Source organism: Chionomys nivalis, chromosome 4, assembly GCF_950005125.1.
Source record: "Chionomys nivalis chromosome 4, mChiNiv1.1, whole genome shotgun sequence".
Lineage (NCBI taxonomy): Eukaryota > Metazoa > Chordata > Mammalia > Rodentia > Cricetidae > Chionomys > Chionomys nivalis.
Genome location: NC_080089.1, coordinates 64,548,278 through 64,565,146, shown reverse-complemented (window position 1 = coordinate 64,565,146; position 16,869 = coordinate 64,548,278). Strand labels below are relative to the sequence as shown.

The 16,869-nt window shown below is 41.8% G+C and overlaps 1 protein-coding gene across 1 annotated transcript in view; it reads right to left on the bottom strand.

The window, feature by feature from the left end:
- The window catches only part of Clpx (caseinolytic mitochondrial matrix peptidase chaperone subunit X), a 40,874-nt gene extending 25,128 nt beyond the window's left edge, over positions 1 to 15,746 (bottom strand). The window contains exons 1-3 of the mRNA XM_057768901.1: positions 15,446 to 15,746; positions 5,370 to 5,530; positions 3,002 to 3,119 (exon numbers count right to left, since the gene is read on the bottom strand). Coding sequence (XP_057624884.1) covers positions 3,002 to 3,119; positions 5,370 to 5,530; positions 15,446 to 15,524 — 358 coding nt within the window. The 5' untranslated portion in view covers positions 15,525 to 15,746. The remainder of the gene's footprint in view (positions 1 to 3,001; positions 3,120 to 5,369; positions 5,531 to 15,445) is intronic.
- Positions 15,747 to 16,869: the final 1,123 nt, after the last annotated feature.

Below are 16,869 nucleotides of genomic sequence, written 5' to 3'. Positions count from 1 at the left end.
TCCCATTAAAGAGAAAAGAGTGTGCATATTTTACAATGAGGTGCAGGTTCACTGTTACTGATCGTAAAGAGGGCAAGAACTAAAGGGCAGAAAAGAATCTCATCCAGTTCAGGCTGTGTGACAGGAAAATCTGGCTTGAAAACAGAAGACCAAAATACTTCTCTGTGGAAATTAGGTCAAAGGGAAAGAGATTAGACACCAACCTATCTCCTTGGTGCTTGATATTGAAAGGCTGCTTAAATTTAATCTGAGGGTCGCGCAGTGGTGGCACACACCTTTAATCTAAGGACCAGGGAGGCAGAAGCAAGCAGATCTCTGTGAATTCTAGGCAAGCCTGGTCTAGAGTGAGTTACAGGGCAGGCAGGGCTACAATTTTACTTATTAAAATACTATGGAGGTGACATGAATTATGAGTCATAATTTTTAACTCTTAGAAATACCCTTAAAAATGGATCACACATCCCCATGTTCTGAAAGCCTAAGCAGAGCACGGGGGGTTGGGGGAGTAGACCAGTGATATGACTCACAGTTGCTAAAAGTCTATGCTGCCAAGATTGATGACCTGAGTTTGATCCCTGGGACCCACATAAAGGTGAAAAGAGAAAACCAACCCCTTCAAACTTGATCTTTCTTCTGTGTGTGACCACACACGTGCTCACACGTGCACACACAACAAACAAATAAATGAGTGTAATGAAAAAATTTAAGGAAGTGGGAAGGGAGAAAGTCAGCAGACTGCTGGCATTCCCTTCTTCTGTTTCTGGTGGGCCATAAAATGAATTGTTCTTTTCACATGTTCCCATTTCCATAGTATTCTTGTCCAAGTACACTGAGCCAAGTAACAGGGACTGAATGTTCTGAAACCATGAGCCAAAAGAAACCCTTCCTCTTTAAGTTGTTCTGTTAGTACTTTGTCACAGAAACAAGACCTGACACGGATACAGAGTACAGTAGCTGCAACAGAGGCCACATGGTCCATGAGCCCTGAAATATTTACCGTTTGTTCTTTTCCTGAAATGTCTGTTTACTGGGCTATGTTTGTTTGTTTGTTTGTTTGATTTTTTGTTTGTTTTCAAGACAGGGTTCTGGGCGGTGGTGGCTCACGCCTTTAATCCCAGCAGTCCGGAGGCAGAGGCAGGTGGATCTCTGTGAGTTCGAGACCAGCCTGGTCTACAAGAGCTAGTTCCAGGAGAGGTTCCAAAGCCACAGAGAAACCCTGTCTCGAAAAACCAAAAAAAAAAAAAAAAACCACAAAGACAGGGTTCTCTGTAGCTTTGGAGCCTGTCCTGGAACTAGCTCTTGTAGACCACCAGGCTGGCCTCTGTCCGCTTGCCTCTGTCTCCCAAGCCTAGGATTAAAGTCATGTGCTAATACCACCCTGCACTATACTATGTTTAAAAGAAACTGTGAAGCAAGCATCTGGACAGGAGTCTAGTACAGAGCACCTTTTGTTTGTTTGTTTTTTGTTTGTTTGTTTGTTTGTTTGTTTCTTCGAGACAGGGTTTCTCTGTAGCTACGGAGCCTGTCCAGGAACTAGCTCTTGTAGATCAGGCTGGCCTCGAACTCACAAAGATCTGCCTGCCTCTGTCTCCCGAGTGCTGGGATTAAAGGCATGCGCCACCGCCACCACCGCCCGGCTAGTACAGAGCACTTTAACAACAGAAACAATCTTATTTAAAAATGAAGTCTTTAGATAGTCATTCATCTAACCAAAGAACACCCACAAATGGCCAAAAACCTAGGAAGATACTAGACACTATAGGTCATCAATAAAATGCAAATTAGAACCATACAATGAGTCATAAGGGCAGTGATCTGACAAAGCAAAGGACAGCAATTCTCAGACTCTAGAATTTTATTGTATCATGTCAAATTAGTCTAGGAAACTTCATTATTCAGTTCTACATCTTCCACTTTAGATTCTGATCCAAATTAAATTTCATTCAGATTGATTCTTTTACCAGTTAAAGCCATGAAGAATATCTTTTATACACAAACTGTGCAACAGAGCTACTTAATAAATATTTATTAGAAACAGGGTGTGGTGGCACACACCTTAAATCCCAGCATCAGGAGGCAGAAGCAGGTGGATCTCTTGAGTTTGAGGCCAGCCTGGTCTATAGAGTGAGTTCTAGGACAATCAGAGCTACGTAGAGACTATCTCAAACATAAAAGTCTTCCCAAAACTGTAAAAATATGCCATGTGTAGTACTTTCACATGGTACTGAATTAATATTAAATATGAAAATGCAACTAAAGTATTGATATTAGAGTTAAAATGTACAATGAGGCATGATTATAATCCTATAGTTAGTAGGATGAAATGGTGTTCAAGTGGTTACACAGCAAGATGGTCTCAAAACACAGGGAAGAAGGAAAGGAGACAGACAGAAGGAAAGGGAAGGAAAAAGACAAAAGAATGAAGGAAGGGGAAAGGGGAAAAGAAAAACAAGGGAAGAAACCTTTGACAGTGACACATAGGACACACACTGAAATGTGAGGCAGTGTAATTTTCCCTCGACTGTGATTAGCTCTACAGCACGTAGGCAGTGAGTCATGTGATGTAATGCACACTGCTCTTATAGTTCAGGGCACTATCGGTAGGATAACTGACTTCTTTTAGTGTCTGAATCATTCGTAATCAAACATTTCCTAAAATTGAGGTGTTATCTGTTCTAGTACATCAGTACCTACAGAAGAAAATTAGTACGTATTTGAAGAATGTAACAACATAGTATAAGTAAGTTTTGGTTTTCCTAAAACCCAGTGGATATACACAAGAAAACTCACAAAACTAAAATTTGAAATAAACACTTTGAAGCAAATTAAGCAAGCAAATACTTTATCTCTTATGGTGCAAAGTCCTAACTATTCTGGGGACTTCTAGTGTTTTAGGACATTCAGTGAATCACTAAAGCTCACAGCAAAAATAATTCTGGTTTCTAATTCCTATACATCCAATAACTTACAGAAAAAGGGGAAAGAAAACTCAAATACTTACATACAAAGGTCTCCACATGGGTACACAAGTCGCCACATTTAGGACAGCGAAGCTGGTTTCCTCCTTTCCCTGAATTCCCAGAACCTGATTTCTTACTGCTTCCTTCACTCACTGATTTCTAATGTTCACAAAATAGAAAGACAGTCAATCTTGGTTTCAAGACACCATTTTATATGTAGTTTAACTAGAAACAATAATTTGCATTAATCTTTTTAATTTTTAATTTTGGTTTTTCGAGACAGGATTCTCTGTAGCTTTGGAGCCTGTCCCGGAACTAGCTCTTGTAGACCAGGCTGGCCTCGAACTCACAGAGACTCGCCCGCCTCTGCCTCCCAATGCTGAGATTAAAGGCGTGCACCACCACTGCCCAGCTGCATTAATCTTATAATTTCCAGGCTGGAATTATTAGTAGTTTGTATCTACTGCCACTGGTGTAAGATCTACCATAAAAATCTAGTAAGTTTCAGTTTAGCACATGTAGTTATCTAAAAGCCATTTTGAAAATATATAATCTAAAATATATAATCTTGCCTTTCTTTCAAGAATTCAAAGTATGCTGGGCAGTGGTGGTGCGCGCCTTTTATCCCCGCAGAAGGCAGAAGCAGGAGGATCTTTTTGAGTTTGAGGCCAGCCTGGTCTACAAGAGCTAGTTCCAGGACAGGCTCCAAAGCTACAGAGAAACCCTGTCTCGAAAAACCTAAAAAACCTCTAAGCACAAGGAAAGGAATGTTACTCTATGTAAAGTAATTCTTTGATGAAATTGAGAACTATTATCATAACAGGAAGAAACTTTTTTAACATTCTGTTTTAGTTCTGTAGCTCAGGCTGGCCTCAAGTATAATGGAAATTCTCGTGCTCCAACCTATTGAACACTGAGATTATAGGCATGAGCCACCAGCCTGGCTTATTCTGATGAATAAATTTTTCATCTCATTTTAAAAAGCCATCATTTTACCTACTCCAAAGTCATCACTACGGCAAAACCCTAACTATTATAAATAACTTTTTAAAACCTCATTTCAAATGGGAAAATTTTACCAACTCTGCAGTTATTGCCAGGATTAGGTATAGAAATGAAAATGCTCTAGGACTTAGTTTATATGTATGTATGTATACACACACACAAAATAGTTCTGGTATGTTAAATTTACACACTGAAAAACAGTAACATGACCTCAATAAATCACTAATCATCCACTTATTAGTTTCAGTACAGCTGACAGCAAATAGAGAAGTCTAAGATTTTTAGATAGAGGACAAACTGAGGTTTTTTTTTTTTTTTAAATCTTTAATTTTTATGTGTATGGGGTTTTTTTGTCTGCACATGTCAACACACAACATGTATGTAGTGCCTGTGGAGACCAGAAGAGGGCATCACATCCCCTGGAACTATAGTTAGACAGTTGTGAGCTGCCATGTAGGTACTAGGAATTAAAGCTCAATCCTCTGGGAAAGGAGCCACCTCTTAACCACTTATCCACTAGCCCATCTCTCCATAAAGCCCATAAAGTGATGCTTATACCAGCATAAGTTAAGAGTTGTGTATGAAAGCAGGAAATGTCTAATCCCCACTCAGCCCTACAAGTGGTTATTTAATGACACTTTACTCTTGGGGATGTTAGCACTTTACTTACCGCTTACTAAATACAATGATTATACAAGTATTGTATGGTACAAATTAAGCACTGAATAAGCTGGGCCTGGGGGCACCCAGGAAGCTGAAATGAGAGAATTCCATAGCAAGATGCAGGACAGCCTAAGTCACACAGACATTGCCTTAAAAAGCCACAACAAACAAATAAAATACAAAATAAGATCAAGTTAAACTTTTATGCAATTCATATTTCATATTGTTTTATGTAATTCCTATTTTTCTCTCTCTCTCTCTCTTTTTTTTTTTTTTTTTTTTTGAGACAGGGTTTCTCTCTATAACAGTCCTGGCTGTCCTGGAACTTGCTTTGTAGACCAGGCTGGCCTTGAATTCTCACATCTGCCTGCTTCTGCCTACCAAATGCCAGGATTAAAGGTGTGTGTCACCACTGCTCGGCATAATTCATATTACTTACAGAATACATTTAAGCTAATATGTAACACTATTATTATATTTAGCCCTTTAAAGGTGAGAAATTGTAAACTAGGTGGTGGCAGCACACACCTTTAATCCCAGCATTCAGGAAACAGAGGCAGGAGGATCTCTGTGAGTTCAAGGCCAGCTTGGTCTGCAATAGTTAGCTCCAGGACAGGCTCCAAAGCTACAGAGAAACCCCGTCTGGAAAAACAAAGAACAAATAACAAACAAAAAACAAAGACAAAAGCAAACAAACAGAAAGGTGGGAAACATACAGATGCCAACAAAGACAAAAATAACCTTATTTCCATCTCCGGAGCCATCTTTGGTTGCCCCATCTTTTGAGGCAAAGTACGCTGGTGTTCCTGAAAAGTTTCTAAAAGGAGCTCTGTGCAGAATCTGAGTGTCCAAGTTCCCCAGTCTTCCTAAAATTGGCACATGAATGCGCCCACAAGAAATACCTGGAGGGAGAAAGAATTCTGTTAGTTTTCATACCAAATACTGGTGTGCCTCAATAAATTCCCATAGGGACTGGAGAGAACACTCAATGGTTAAGAGATTGGCTTCTCTTTTAGAGGGCCTGGGTTTGATTCCCAGTACCCACATGGAGGCTTACAACCACCTATAATTCCAGTTCCAGGGGTTCCAATAGCCTCTTTTGGCCTCTGCAGGCACCAGGCACACACACAGCACACTTACACACACAAGTAAAAAATACACACATAAAATAATAGTAAATCTTAAACAAAGCCCTGGTAAATAAATGTTTAACCAAAGAGGACTGAGAAATGCTAGCTTTCACAGCAAAGCTACACACCAACGCAGAAAAGAATAACCCTGTCAGAGGCATAACAAGTCAGGCCTCTGAATGATTCCAGCAAATTTTTTTCAGATCAGTTTTCAGATAAATCCTTTAAAAAGTGAGCAAGATCAGCTGGGCAGTGGCACATACTTTTAATCCCAGCATTTGAAAGGCAGAGAGACAGATGAATCTCTGTGAGTTTGAGGCCAGCCTTGCTATGGGACAAGGGTCTTTCATCCTGTCACTTGTATTATTTTTAATAAAATGCTAGCCGGGCGGTGGTGGCGCACGCCTTTAATCCTAGCACTTGGGAGGCAGAGGCAGGCAGATCTCTGTGAGTTCGAGACCAGCCTGGTTTACAAGAGCTAGTACCAGGACAGGCTCCAAAACCACAGAGAAACCCTGTCTCGAAAAACCTAAATAAATAAATAAATTAAATTAAATAAAATGCTGATTAGCAAGTAGCCAGGCAGGAAGTATAGACGGGGTGACCAGGCAAGAAGTATAGGCGGGGCAATGACAACAGGAGAATTCTGGGAAGAGGACACAGTCCGCAGTTGTGACCCAGCCACAGAAGAAGCAAGATGTGATTGCCTCGCTGAAAAAGGTACCAAGCCACGTGGCTAACATAGACAAGAATGGGCTAGTTTAAGATGTAAGAATTAATTAATAAGAAAAGCCTGATCTAGGCCAATCAGTTTATGATTAATGTAGAACTCTGTGTGTTTATTTGGGACTAAATGGCTATGGGACCTGGTGGGACAGAAACCTCTGTCAACACAGCCTGGTCTACAAACTGAGTTCCAGGAGAGCCAGGACTATTACACAGAGAAACCTTGTCTCCAAAAACTAAACAACCCCCCAAAAGTGAGCAAGACCATGTAAGTCTTAACCTGTGGTTCTTTTCAACACTTGCTTTACCTGTAGGTTTTTGAAAAATATGCTTTATAATTTAAATGCTATATTTGTGCTTTTTGTATATTATTTCTGTCTTTGAGAATAAGCATATCATAGCAACTCTATATTGGTTACCCAGGGGGAAGTTTCACTTTCAAAAATTTCATGCTTTTCCACTTACATGAGGTTCTCAGTAGAAAATCTGAGACAGTCTTTAGAATGGTGGTTGTTAGGGTTGAAGGAATTGATGGTTTTGGTTGGACAGAGTTGAAAATGAAAGGGTTGTAGACATGGATGGTGTTAATAGTTGAACACTGTAAATGTACAGCTGGCAAGACGGCTCAGCAGATAAAGGTTATGTGCAATCTTGGAGAATGGAGTTTGATTCCTGGAACCCCCATAAAGATCAAAGAAGAAAACTGACTCTACAAAGATGCCCTCTGGCTTCCACAGATGTGTCATGGCGTATAAGCTCACAAGCACACATCATAGAAACACATAAATAACACTTTTAAAAATATTTAACACTACTAAATTATACATTTTAAAATGGTGAAGACAGGCGGAGAATGTCAGTGCACTTTCAATCCCAGTCCCTGACACATACTAAGTTCAAGGCCATCTTGAGCTACTCAAAGAAACACACGCACACACCCACACCCCAAACCAGGCAAGGTGCACACATTCCTGTAGCTTGCAAAGCTAGCACTCAGGAAACTAAGGCTGGAGAATTCCTATCTGGAGGCTAGACTGGGCCCATCTTTTTTGTTGTTGTTTTGTTTTGTTTCAAGACAGGGTTTCTCAGTAGCTATGGGCCAGTCCTAGAATTCGATCTATAGACCAGGCTGGCCTTGAACTCACAGAGATCCAATTGCCTCTGCAAGTGCTGGGACTAAAAACATGCGTCACCATTTAAAAAAAAAAAAAAGCAATTATTTATTTATTTATTTTATTTGGGTTTATTGAGACAGGGTTTTTCTGTTTAGTCCTGGCTGTTCTGGAACTCACTCTGTAGATCAGGCTGGTTTTGAACTCAGAGATCCGCCTGCCTCTGCCTCCCAAGTACTGGGATTAAAGACATGTGCCACCACAACCCCAGCTGGGCTTGTCTTTAAAAATAAAATAAGGCGGCCGGGCGGTGGTGGTGCACGCCTTTAATCCCAGCACTCGGGAGGCAGAGGCAGGCGGATCTCTGTGAGTTCGAGACCAGCCTGGTCTACAAGAGCTAGTTCCAGGACAGGCTCCAAAACCACAGAGAAACCCTGTCTCGAAAAACCAAAAAAAAAAATAAAATAAAATAAAAATAAAAAAATAAAATAAAATAAGGCTAGAATGGTAGGGCAGGCTTATAATCCTAATACTTAGGTAGTACAAGAGGATTAGTCCAAGGTCATAATCAGCTATATACTGAGTTTAAAACCAGCAAGGACTAAAGATTCTATCCCTCCCAATCCCCCACCCAAAACAGGGTTTCTCTGTGTAGCCCTTGGCTGTCCTGGAACTCACTTTGTAGACCAGGCTGGCCTCAAACTCTCAAACTCAGAGATCTGCCTGCCTCTGCCTCCCGAGTGCTGGGATTAAAAGCATATGCCACCACTGCCAGGCTTATATTCCTCTCTTGATGGATATTCTATTGTTCTTGAGATGTCTTCTTTCACCTTTTGCTCTTCTTCTTCTTCTTCTTTTTTTTAAGGACACATGTAACCCTACCTGAACTGGAGTTCAATATGTAGAATGTTGACTGAGTTTTCTGTCCTGCCCGTTTCCCACAGTCGTTAAGTCCCAAAGAATCACACAGAGGTCTATGTCAATTATAAACTGATTGGCCCAGTATCTCAGGCTCTTATTAATTCTTATAATTCATATAATTAATAATATAAGAATTATATTAGCCCATAATTCTTGTCTATGTTGGCCACGTGGCTTGGTACCTTTTTCAGTGAGGCAGTCACATCTTGGGTCCTGTATGTCTGGTAACAACTGCAAACTGAGCTTTCCTATTCCCAGAATTCTCCTCTCGTCGCAACCTATACTTCCTGTCTGGCTACTGGCCAATCAGCATTTTATTAAAATACAATTGACAGGATACAAACCATTGTCCCACAGCAGTAGCCCATGCTGATCTTGACTTGACTCAAGAGATTTCCCTTGATTATGCCTCCTGATTGCTGGGATTAAAGGTATGTACCACCACACCTGACTTTTTTTTCTTTTTCTTAATTTATTATTACTGTGTATCTATGTATGAGGTGCATAGGCCATGGTGTTTATGTGGGGGGTCAGAGCACAACTTTGTACCATCAGTTCCTTCTGCCTTTAGCTGGGTTTCAGGGAACAAACTAAGATCAAAGAGGTGAATGGCCTTTGATTAAACAAAATTGTATTCTACTTCAGTACTGTGGTTCTACTAAGAACCTTCCATAAGCCAACAGTCTGTAGTGAGTCGCTAAGGTGGCTTCCTAGCAGTTTACCAAAGTGCTGTTAGGAGGTACGAAATAACAATGAAAGTGGCAGAGGAGAGAATAATGTTACATTTAAGAAAACATTTTTCTCTCTTTTTTTTCATTATAAAATTCTGAACTCACTCTTTAAATTTTATTTTCATGTGATCATGGATTTGCATGTTTAAGTATACAGTGTTTCCAACGCAAAAACCAATGCAACCATACAGAGTCACCACAGAAACACTAGCAGAAAAAATAATTCATGTGTCATTTAAAGTTAAGGATTTTTCTTTTTGAGAGGGAGGTTTCAAGACAGGGTTTCTCTGTAGCTTTTTTTGGAGCCTGTCCTGGAACTAGCTCTTGTAGCCCAGGCTGGCCTTGAACTCACAGAGATCCGTCTGCTTCTGCCTCCCAAGTGCTGAGATTAAAGGTGTGTGCCACTACCTGGCTAGTTAAGGATTTCTTTTTTTTTTTTTTTTTTTTTTTTTGGTTTTTCGAGACAGGGTTTCTCTGTGGTTTTGGAGCCTGTCCTGGAACTAGCTCTTGTAGACCAGGCTGGCCTCGAACTCACAGAGATCCGCCTGCCTCTGCCTCCCGAGTGCTGGGAAGGATTTCTTTTTTTTTTTTTTTTTAAATATTTATTTACTTATTATGCATACAATATTCTGTCTGCGTGTATGCCTGCAGGCCAGAAGAGGACACCAGACCTCATTACAGATGGTTGTGAGCCACCATGTGGTTGCTGGGAACTGAACTCAGGACCTTTGGAAGAGCAGGCAATGCTCTTAACTGCTGAGCCATCTCTCCAGCCCAGGATTTCTTTACTGAAACTTTTAGTATGGTACTATAATACCATACTAAATTTTAACATGCTGTAATCTATGACCATGAACCAAGATGTCAAGTCAGGAAACAGGTGGTTCTCAAACTCAAGTTTGCATCAGTATTACCTGATATGTTTGTTAAAACACACTGCAGGCACTCCTCACTGGTTCTGCGGAAGGCTGGAGGCAGGACCCAAGAATGACCTTCTAACAAGGTCCCAGGTTGATGCTATGCTGATGCTACCGCCAATGCTACTGCTTTGGGACTGTACTTCAAAAACAACTGTACTAAACAAAGTGGTCATTCACCAATCTTAAAACCATTACAGAAAATATAAGGCACTACAGCAAACTCACCAGGGGGTTCAACTCTTTTTTTGTGACATGAAACCCATATACTCTGGTGAAATGCTTGGACAGATTTCAGATTTTTTGAATACATACTATAAAATACATAGCAAAGAAAATTTACTATGCTAAGGAAGATAAAAAGAATTAAGGCTTAGTGACATAGGACTATTACGCACCCAAGAGGCTAACGCAGGGACCAGTGAAATGGCTCAGCAGATAAAGACATTTGTGACTACTGTAACAAACTTGAGTTCCACCCCTGATTCCCAGAAAATGAAAGAAAAGAACTATTCCCACAATTTTCCTGACCGTCACAACACAGTGTTATGATATATGTATACGCATTCATCCCCACACATACAAATAAATAAAACTTAATTCTTTTTAAAAAGAATGTTGTTTTAAGGAAGGCCAAAAAGCAAGATTTTTAGATCCAAGTCAGCCCAAATTATAATATAAAAATGTATGATTCTGATTGGTGACAAATTCATAGATACTTCTAAAAGTATGATCTGTCACCTACCTTGATAATTAAGGAAAATGCCATTTTTCTGTTAAAAATTATTGGGAACAATTATTGGAAAATCTGATTCCTATCTACGGAACCCCTGAAGGGGTCATGAACTGCATGTGAAAAACCCCTGAAAGCCAGGGAAACATTTCTGTCCATTTTGCAACACTGTTGGCAGCAATGATAAAAACCAGTTAAAAGTTAAACCATCTATGAACATCTGTCATACAGATAAAGCCTTGTCAGTATCACAGCAGCTACCTATAGGGGTTGAGGCAGGAGGATGGCAAGTTCAAGGCCAGCCAGGGTTACAAAGTGAATTCAAGGCTAGTCTAGAGAACTTGGTGAAGCCCTAACTCAAAACAAAATACTCTTAAAGGGCCAAGCCTACACCTTGGTGATAGAGCACTTGCTTAGCATGTGTTAAGTCCTTGGTTCTCTCCCACTATGGCAAAAACAAACAAAACAAAAAGAAATATGAAAAGCCAGGTATTGTGGTGTATGTCTGTGATTCACAGCTGATGCAGGAGTTTGACAACAGCTCAGACACAATGAGTTCCAGGAAAGTCTCAGCTACAGAGTGAAACCTTGTCTTAAAGACATAAAAAAGTAACTTACTCAGTTTTTAATTTTTAAAAATGTGCCGGGCGGTGGTGGTACACGCCTTTAATCCCAGCACTCGGTAGGCAGAGGCAGGCGGATCTCTGAGAGTTCGAGGCCAGCCTGGTCTACAGAGCTAGTTCCAGGACAGGCTCCAAAGCTACAGAGAAACCCTGTCTCGAAAAACTAAAAAAAAAAAAAAAAATTTAAAAATGTATATGGGCATTTTATCTACATGTAATCTATGCAACACATGTGTGCCTTGTGCCCAAGGAAGCCAGAAGAGGGTGTTGGATCCCTAGAACTGAAGTGGAGTTACACACAGTATGACCTACTATGTGAATGCTGGGAATTGAACTTGGATCCTTTGGAAGGGCAGCCAGTGCTCTTCAGAGCTATATCTTCAGCCCAAATTTATTCAGCTTTTAAGTATTATTAACATACACATTTAATATATATTTAAATGTTCTTTTTTAGGACAAGCTTCCATTCTACAGCTGTTCTGTAACTTGAAATCCATGGTGACCCTCCAAAGAGGTTACAGGCCTGAGCCCACACCATACCTTTGTTTTCTGAGAGTTAGTTTCATCCAGACTGGTGTGAATACTCTACACAGCTGAGGTTGGCCTTGAATCTGAGATCCCCCACCCCAATACTGCGATCATCCTTGGCTTCCTGCACTTCATTTTGAACTAAGGAGTCTACAAAACTTTACAAATGATCCAGCTTTATAAAAAAAAAAAACTAATCTATTTAAAATAGCATGAAAGAATGAATAAGAAATAGCAGATATACTCTCAAAAAAGTTTCAAAAGATGAAAATGATTGCCAATTCTAGTGACAATATTTAAAGTGTATAATAACTGATGAAGTAGAGAATAAAGCTAAATCCTCACAAGTTTGACCTCTAACTGCTAACACAAATTGAAAAAGAAAAAAACATTTAAAAAAATACCTGCAACTTAACAACTACTTACTATATCAATTTAGGCTTACATTTTTATTTTATGCACTAGTTATTGCTGTGGGACAATGATCTTTTACCCTGTAAAGATCTGTCAGTTGTATCGCTTTAATAAAATGCTGATTGGCCTGTAGCCAGGCAGGAAGTATAGATGGAGCGAGGAGAACAGGAGAATTCTGGGCAGTCATAACCCAGATGCAGAGGAAGCAAGATGAGAATGCCTCACTGATAAAAGGTACCAAGCCACGTGGCTGACACAGACAAGAATTATGGGTTGATGTGGGATATAAGAGTTAATAAGAAGCCTGAGCTAATAGGCCAACTAGTTTATGATTAATGTAGACCTCTGTGTGTTTCTTTGGGACTGAACGACTGCGGGACTGGGCGAGACAGAAACCCCTGTCAACAAGTTATTGCTTCTTGAGTTCTAAATACTGCTTAATAAGGAAAAATAGCATCATTACTATATATAACATTTGATAGGGTTTTTTTGTTTTTTTTTGGTTTTTCGAGACAGGGTTTCTCTGTGGTTTTGGAGCCTGTCCTGGAACTAGCTCTTGTAGACCAGGCTGGTCTCGAACTCACAGAGATCCGCCTGCCTCTGCCTCCCAAGTGCTGGGATTAAAGGCGTGCGCCACCACCGCCCGGTCATTTGATAGTTTTTACTAAGTACATTCTGCTAGCCAAAAACGATAAAAAATAAAAAATAAAATTAAAAAAAAAGGCTTGCCAGGTGGTGGTGGCTCATGCCTTTAATCCCAGCACTCAGGAGAGGCAGCTGGGTCTCTATGAGTTATAGGCCAGACTGGTCTACAGCATTCCAGGACAGACAGCCAGGGCTGCCAGAGCTGCCAGGGCTGTTACAGAGAAATCCTGTCTTGAAAAAAAAAGAAAAAGTAAAGAAAGAAATCTTAAATGCTTTGAAGGCCAGAGAATATAATTCAACAAGAAAGTGCTTGCCTGGCATACTCAAGGCCCTGGATTCAATACTCAGTACAACAACAAAAAAAAGTTTTGAGAAACCTGATTTGCTTGTGAAGGCCCATGACTCCAGCACTCCAGAGGCAAGATGAAGAAATCATGAGTTCAAGGCAGCCTGGTCTATCCAGCAAAATTGCTAAAAATGTTTCATCAATTATTAACTTTGCCCTATTTAATTTATTACAATTTGACTACCAGAAGAAAAGAAAAAGAGGGAAATAGGACTAAAAATTAAGGTAGATGCACTATAATTATAAAACCTATGATCAACATATTTGACCTCTTTAGTCAGACATTTTTATGAAGTGATATCCTTTCTTTTTGGGGGTGGGAGATTCAAGACAGAGTTTCTCTACGTAGCCCTGGCTCTCCTGGTACTTATTCTGTAGAGCAAGCTGGCCTGAAACCTCAGACATCCACCAGACTGTCTCCAAGTGCTGAGACTATCTCAGAGTGCTGGGGTTAAGGTTGTGGGCCACCACCAACACACTGTGACACCCTTTCTACAAGGAACGGTTTCAAAGAAGTCAGAAATTGAAGTTAGATGCAATTCTAATATTCTTTCACCCAAACTCAGGGCCAATACTGTCACTGAGTAATTTTATCTGGGCATCAAGTACTTCTGAATGCAGATATTTAAAATGCAAAGTGACCTCATATAGGTCGAGCACATTTAAAATTGGTATCATGTATATATATGTATGTATGCTCATGACAGTTCCCTTTCCACCTTGCAGCTCCCAGGGTTGAACTCATAGCTCATGCCTTTATTTGCTGAGTTATCTTTACCACCCACGCGTCAAGTCCATTTAAAATATATGCATCAGCCGGGAGTGGCGTCACACACCCTTAATCCTAGCACTCCCCTAGCACACTGAGCTGAATTCAAGGCCAGACTGCTCTATCAAATTTGAGAGATCCACCTGCTTCTGGCCCCAAACTTCCTCTTTTCCAAAACACCCAAAACACATCACCCTTGTTAACGTTTTTGTAGACTTCACCAAATTAAAACATGAAGAATTTACTACCCCTAGCACCAACCGATAAGCCCTCAACAGATGTATCCCAAGTAAATGAAGCCTCTGGAATTGGGACATCTACTTGTTGAGGTGTGGCAATGTTTTAAGACTAAATCTTACATTTACATGTCACTTAATACAAAATGTTCCCACCCACATTACTTCATTTCACGTGTAGAATAAAATGTCAATTATATATTTAGTAAGCAATGAAGATTTTACAGTTAATCCAAAAACTTAGGAAAACAGCTCTTATTGATCCGAGCCCTCATGAAAAGACGTCTTTAAGATCGCAAAGTCTTACAGGATCTAGCAACAGTCTGATATGCATAGATCTGAGGAAAAGAAAAACGGGTTTCATTCCCGGAATCTCTTGGCAGGTGTTCACAGGCCCTGATGAGTAGAGAAGCAAAGTAAACAAGAGCTACTCTTGGGGACAGATCCCGGCTGTCAAACTGGGGAAGCGGAGAGCGATTGTTGCTATGTGTAAGTATTTGAAGAATTCCAGTGGTCGTTTCCCATCTCCCCAGCAGTTTTTCTAAGATTCCAAAGTTTTCCAAATATCTGGAAGACCCGTGAGCTGTGTTTATGTCCTGGCGTCACCGACCGCACAATGACCGTGACACCGAGTGTTGTTGCGCTGCCTGAGTCTAGGGGGCTAGCCGGGACAACCGGGTACCCGGAGGCCCGCAAAAAGTGACAGGCCCGAATAGGACTGAGCGATTGTCACTTTTTAACGACCGAATACAGCACTCGGTCTCTCTCCCAGAGTTGAGACGAGATGGCCCCATTCCAGCCACAACCCTGGAGGCCTGAGAGCGCACGGACGGGCGGCAGCACACGGAGTTTTCCTCAAAAACAGACCGCCAACTACTTCGGAGGCTAGCAGCGCCTGGCAGCCCTCATGCCCTCCTCCTCAGGGTCCTCACCCGCCCACTTCCCGAGAGCCCAAAGCGGGCTCCGGCGCGGGATTACTTCGTTACCTCTCTGCGCGGAGGTGAGCGAGGTGGTAAGCAGCCGGGCGGCCGCAGCGCCGCAGGTACAAGCGCCACAGCTGGACATCTCCGCGGGGCCTAGGCCGGGTCTTCACGTCCTGCGGATCTCGAGGGGCTCAGCGGCCCGACGGTGACGCTCGAGGGCTGCGCCCACGGGCTCCGATCCCTTCCGCCGGCTCTATGCTGGCGCAGCGTTTTCGCCACCAGGCAGCCAGGCCCGGGCGATCCGAGTGTCCCGCGGCCGACTACTCACCAGAGTATACACCTTCCCTCCTCCCCTCCCTCCGGCTCTCCCCCATCCCCCGCCTACCCCAGCCGGGGAGCGTGCGCGCGCCTGCGTCCTAGGTCCGGGAGGGGGCGTAGTCCACGCCGCGCGTGCGTAGAGACTAACGTGAAGCTAAAGAATGGGGGCGGTAACCTGGGCACCAATGAGCGCGTTACGGCAAGCAGCGAGCCCAAAGTTATGCGGTCGCACAACTCCTCAGAAAGCGCCTTTATTCTGATATTGAAAAGTTTTAGACCCAAAGAGATGCAAGTCAGGAATTATTCCTACGCGTCTCACAAGCATGGAAAGAAAAAAGGAAAAAAGGTGAGGGCGTTTTTTAAGTGATGCAGACACTGAGAATGTAGTTGGGCCCTAATCCCACATAATAAATACATTACTAAATGGACAGTAACCAACAAGCTCGTGTACTACAACAAGTTTCTTCCCTCATGGGCTATACAATCTGGCTTCTTTTATGTTTTTGTTTCCTCACCTGCTGTATAGAAATGCCACCTAATTTCACCCCCGTCCCCAGCAACAACTATTGGATAGAAACAGCTTTTCTGTTCTTTCAAGCTTAGTGATGACAGTTTTGGGGACTTTGGGTTTTGTTGTTGTTGTTTTGGTTTTGGGGTTTTTTTGGGGGGGGGTGCTGTGTTGTTGAAGGTTGCTTGTTTGTTCACGGCCACCAAGACTCCCATAATAATCGAAATAACCACACAGAAACTGTATTAATTAAATCACTGCTTGGCCAATCACTATAGCATATTCCTTGCAAGCTCTTACATATTAAATTAACCCACTTATTTTATATTTTACCATGAGACTCGTGGCCTACCTGCAAGGTTCCAGCTGGCGGCTGGTGTCTTTCCCCTTCTGGCAGCTACATGGCATCTCACTGACTCTGCCTTCTTTCTCCCAGCATTCAGGGAACTATCCCACCCTCCTCCCGCCTACCGTTATTCTGCCCTGCTATAGGCCCAAAGCAGTTTATTAATCAACAGTAATCACAGCGTACACAGGGGAATCCCACATCAGGGTTGTTGTTTGGTTTGGTTGAGTTTTTCGAGACAGGATTTCTCTGTGTAACAGCACTGGCTGTCCTGGAACTCACTGTTAGAGCTGGCTGGCCTTGAACTCATAAGCG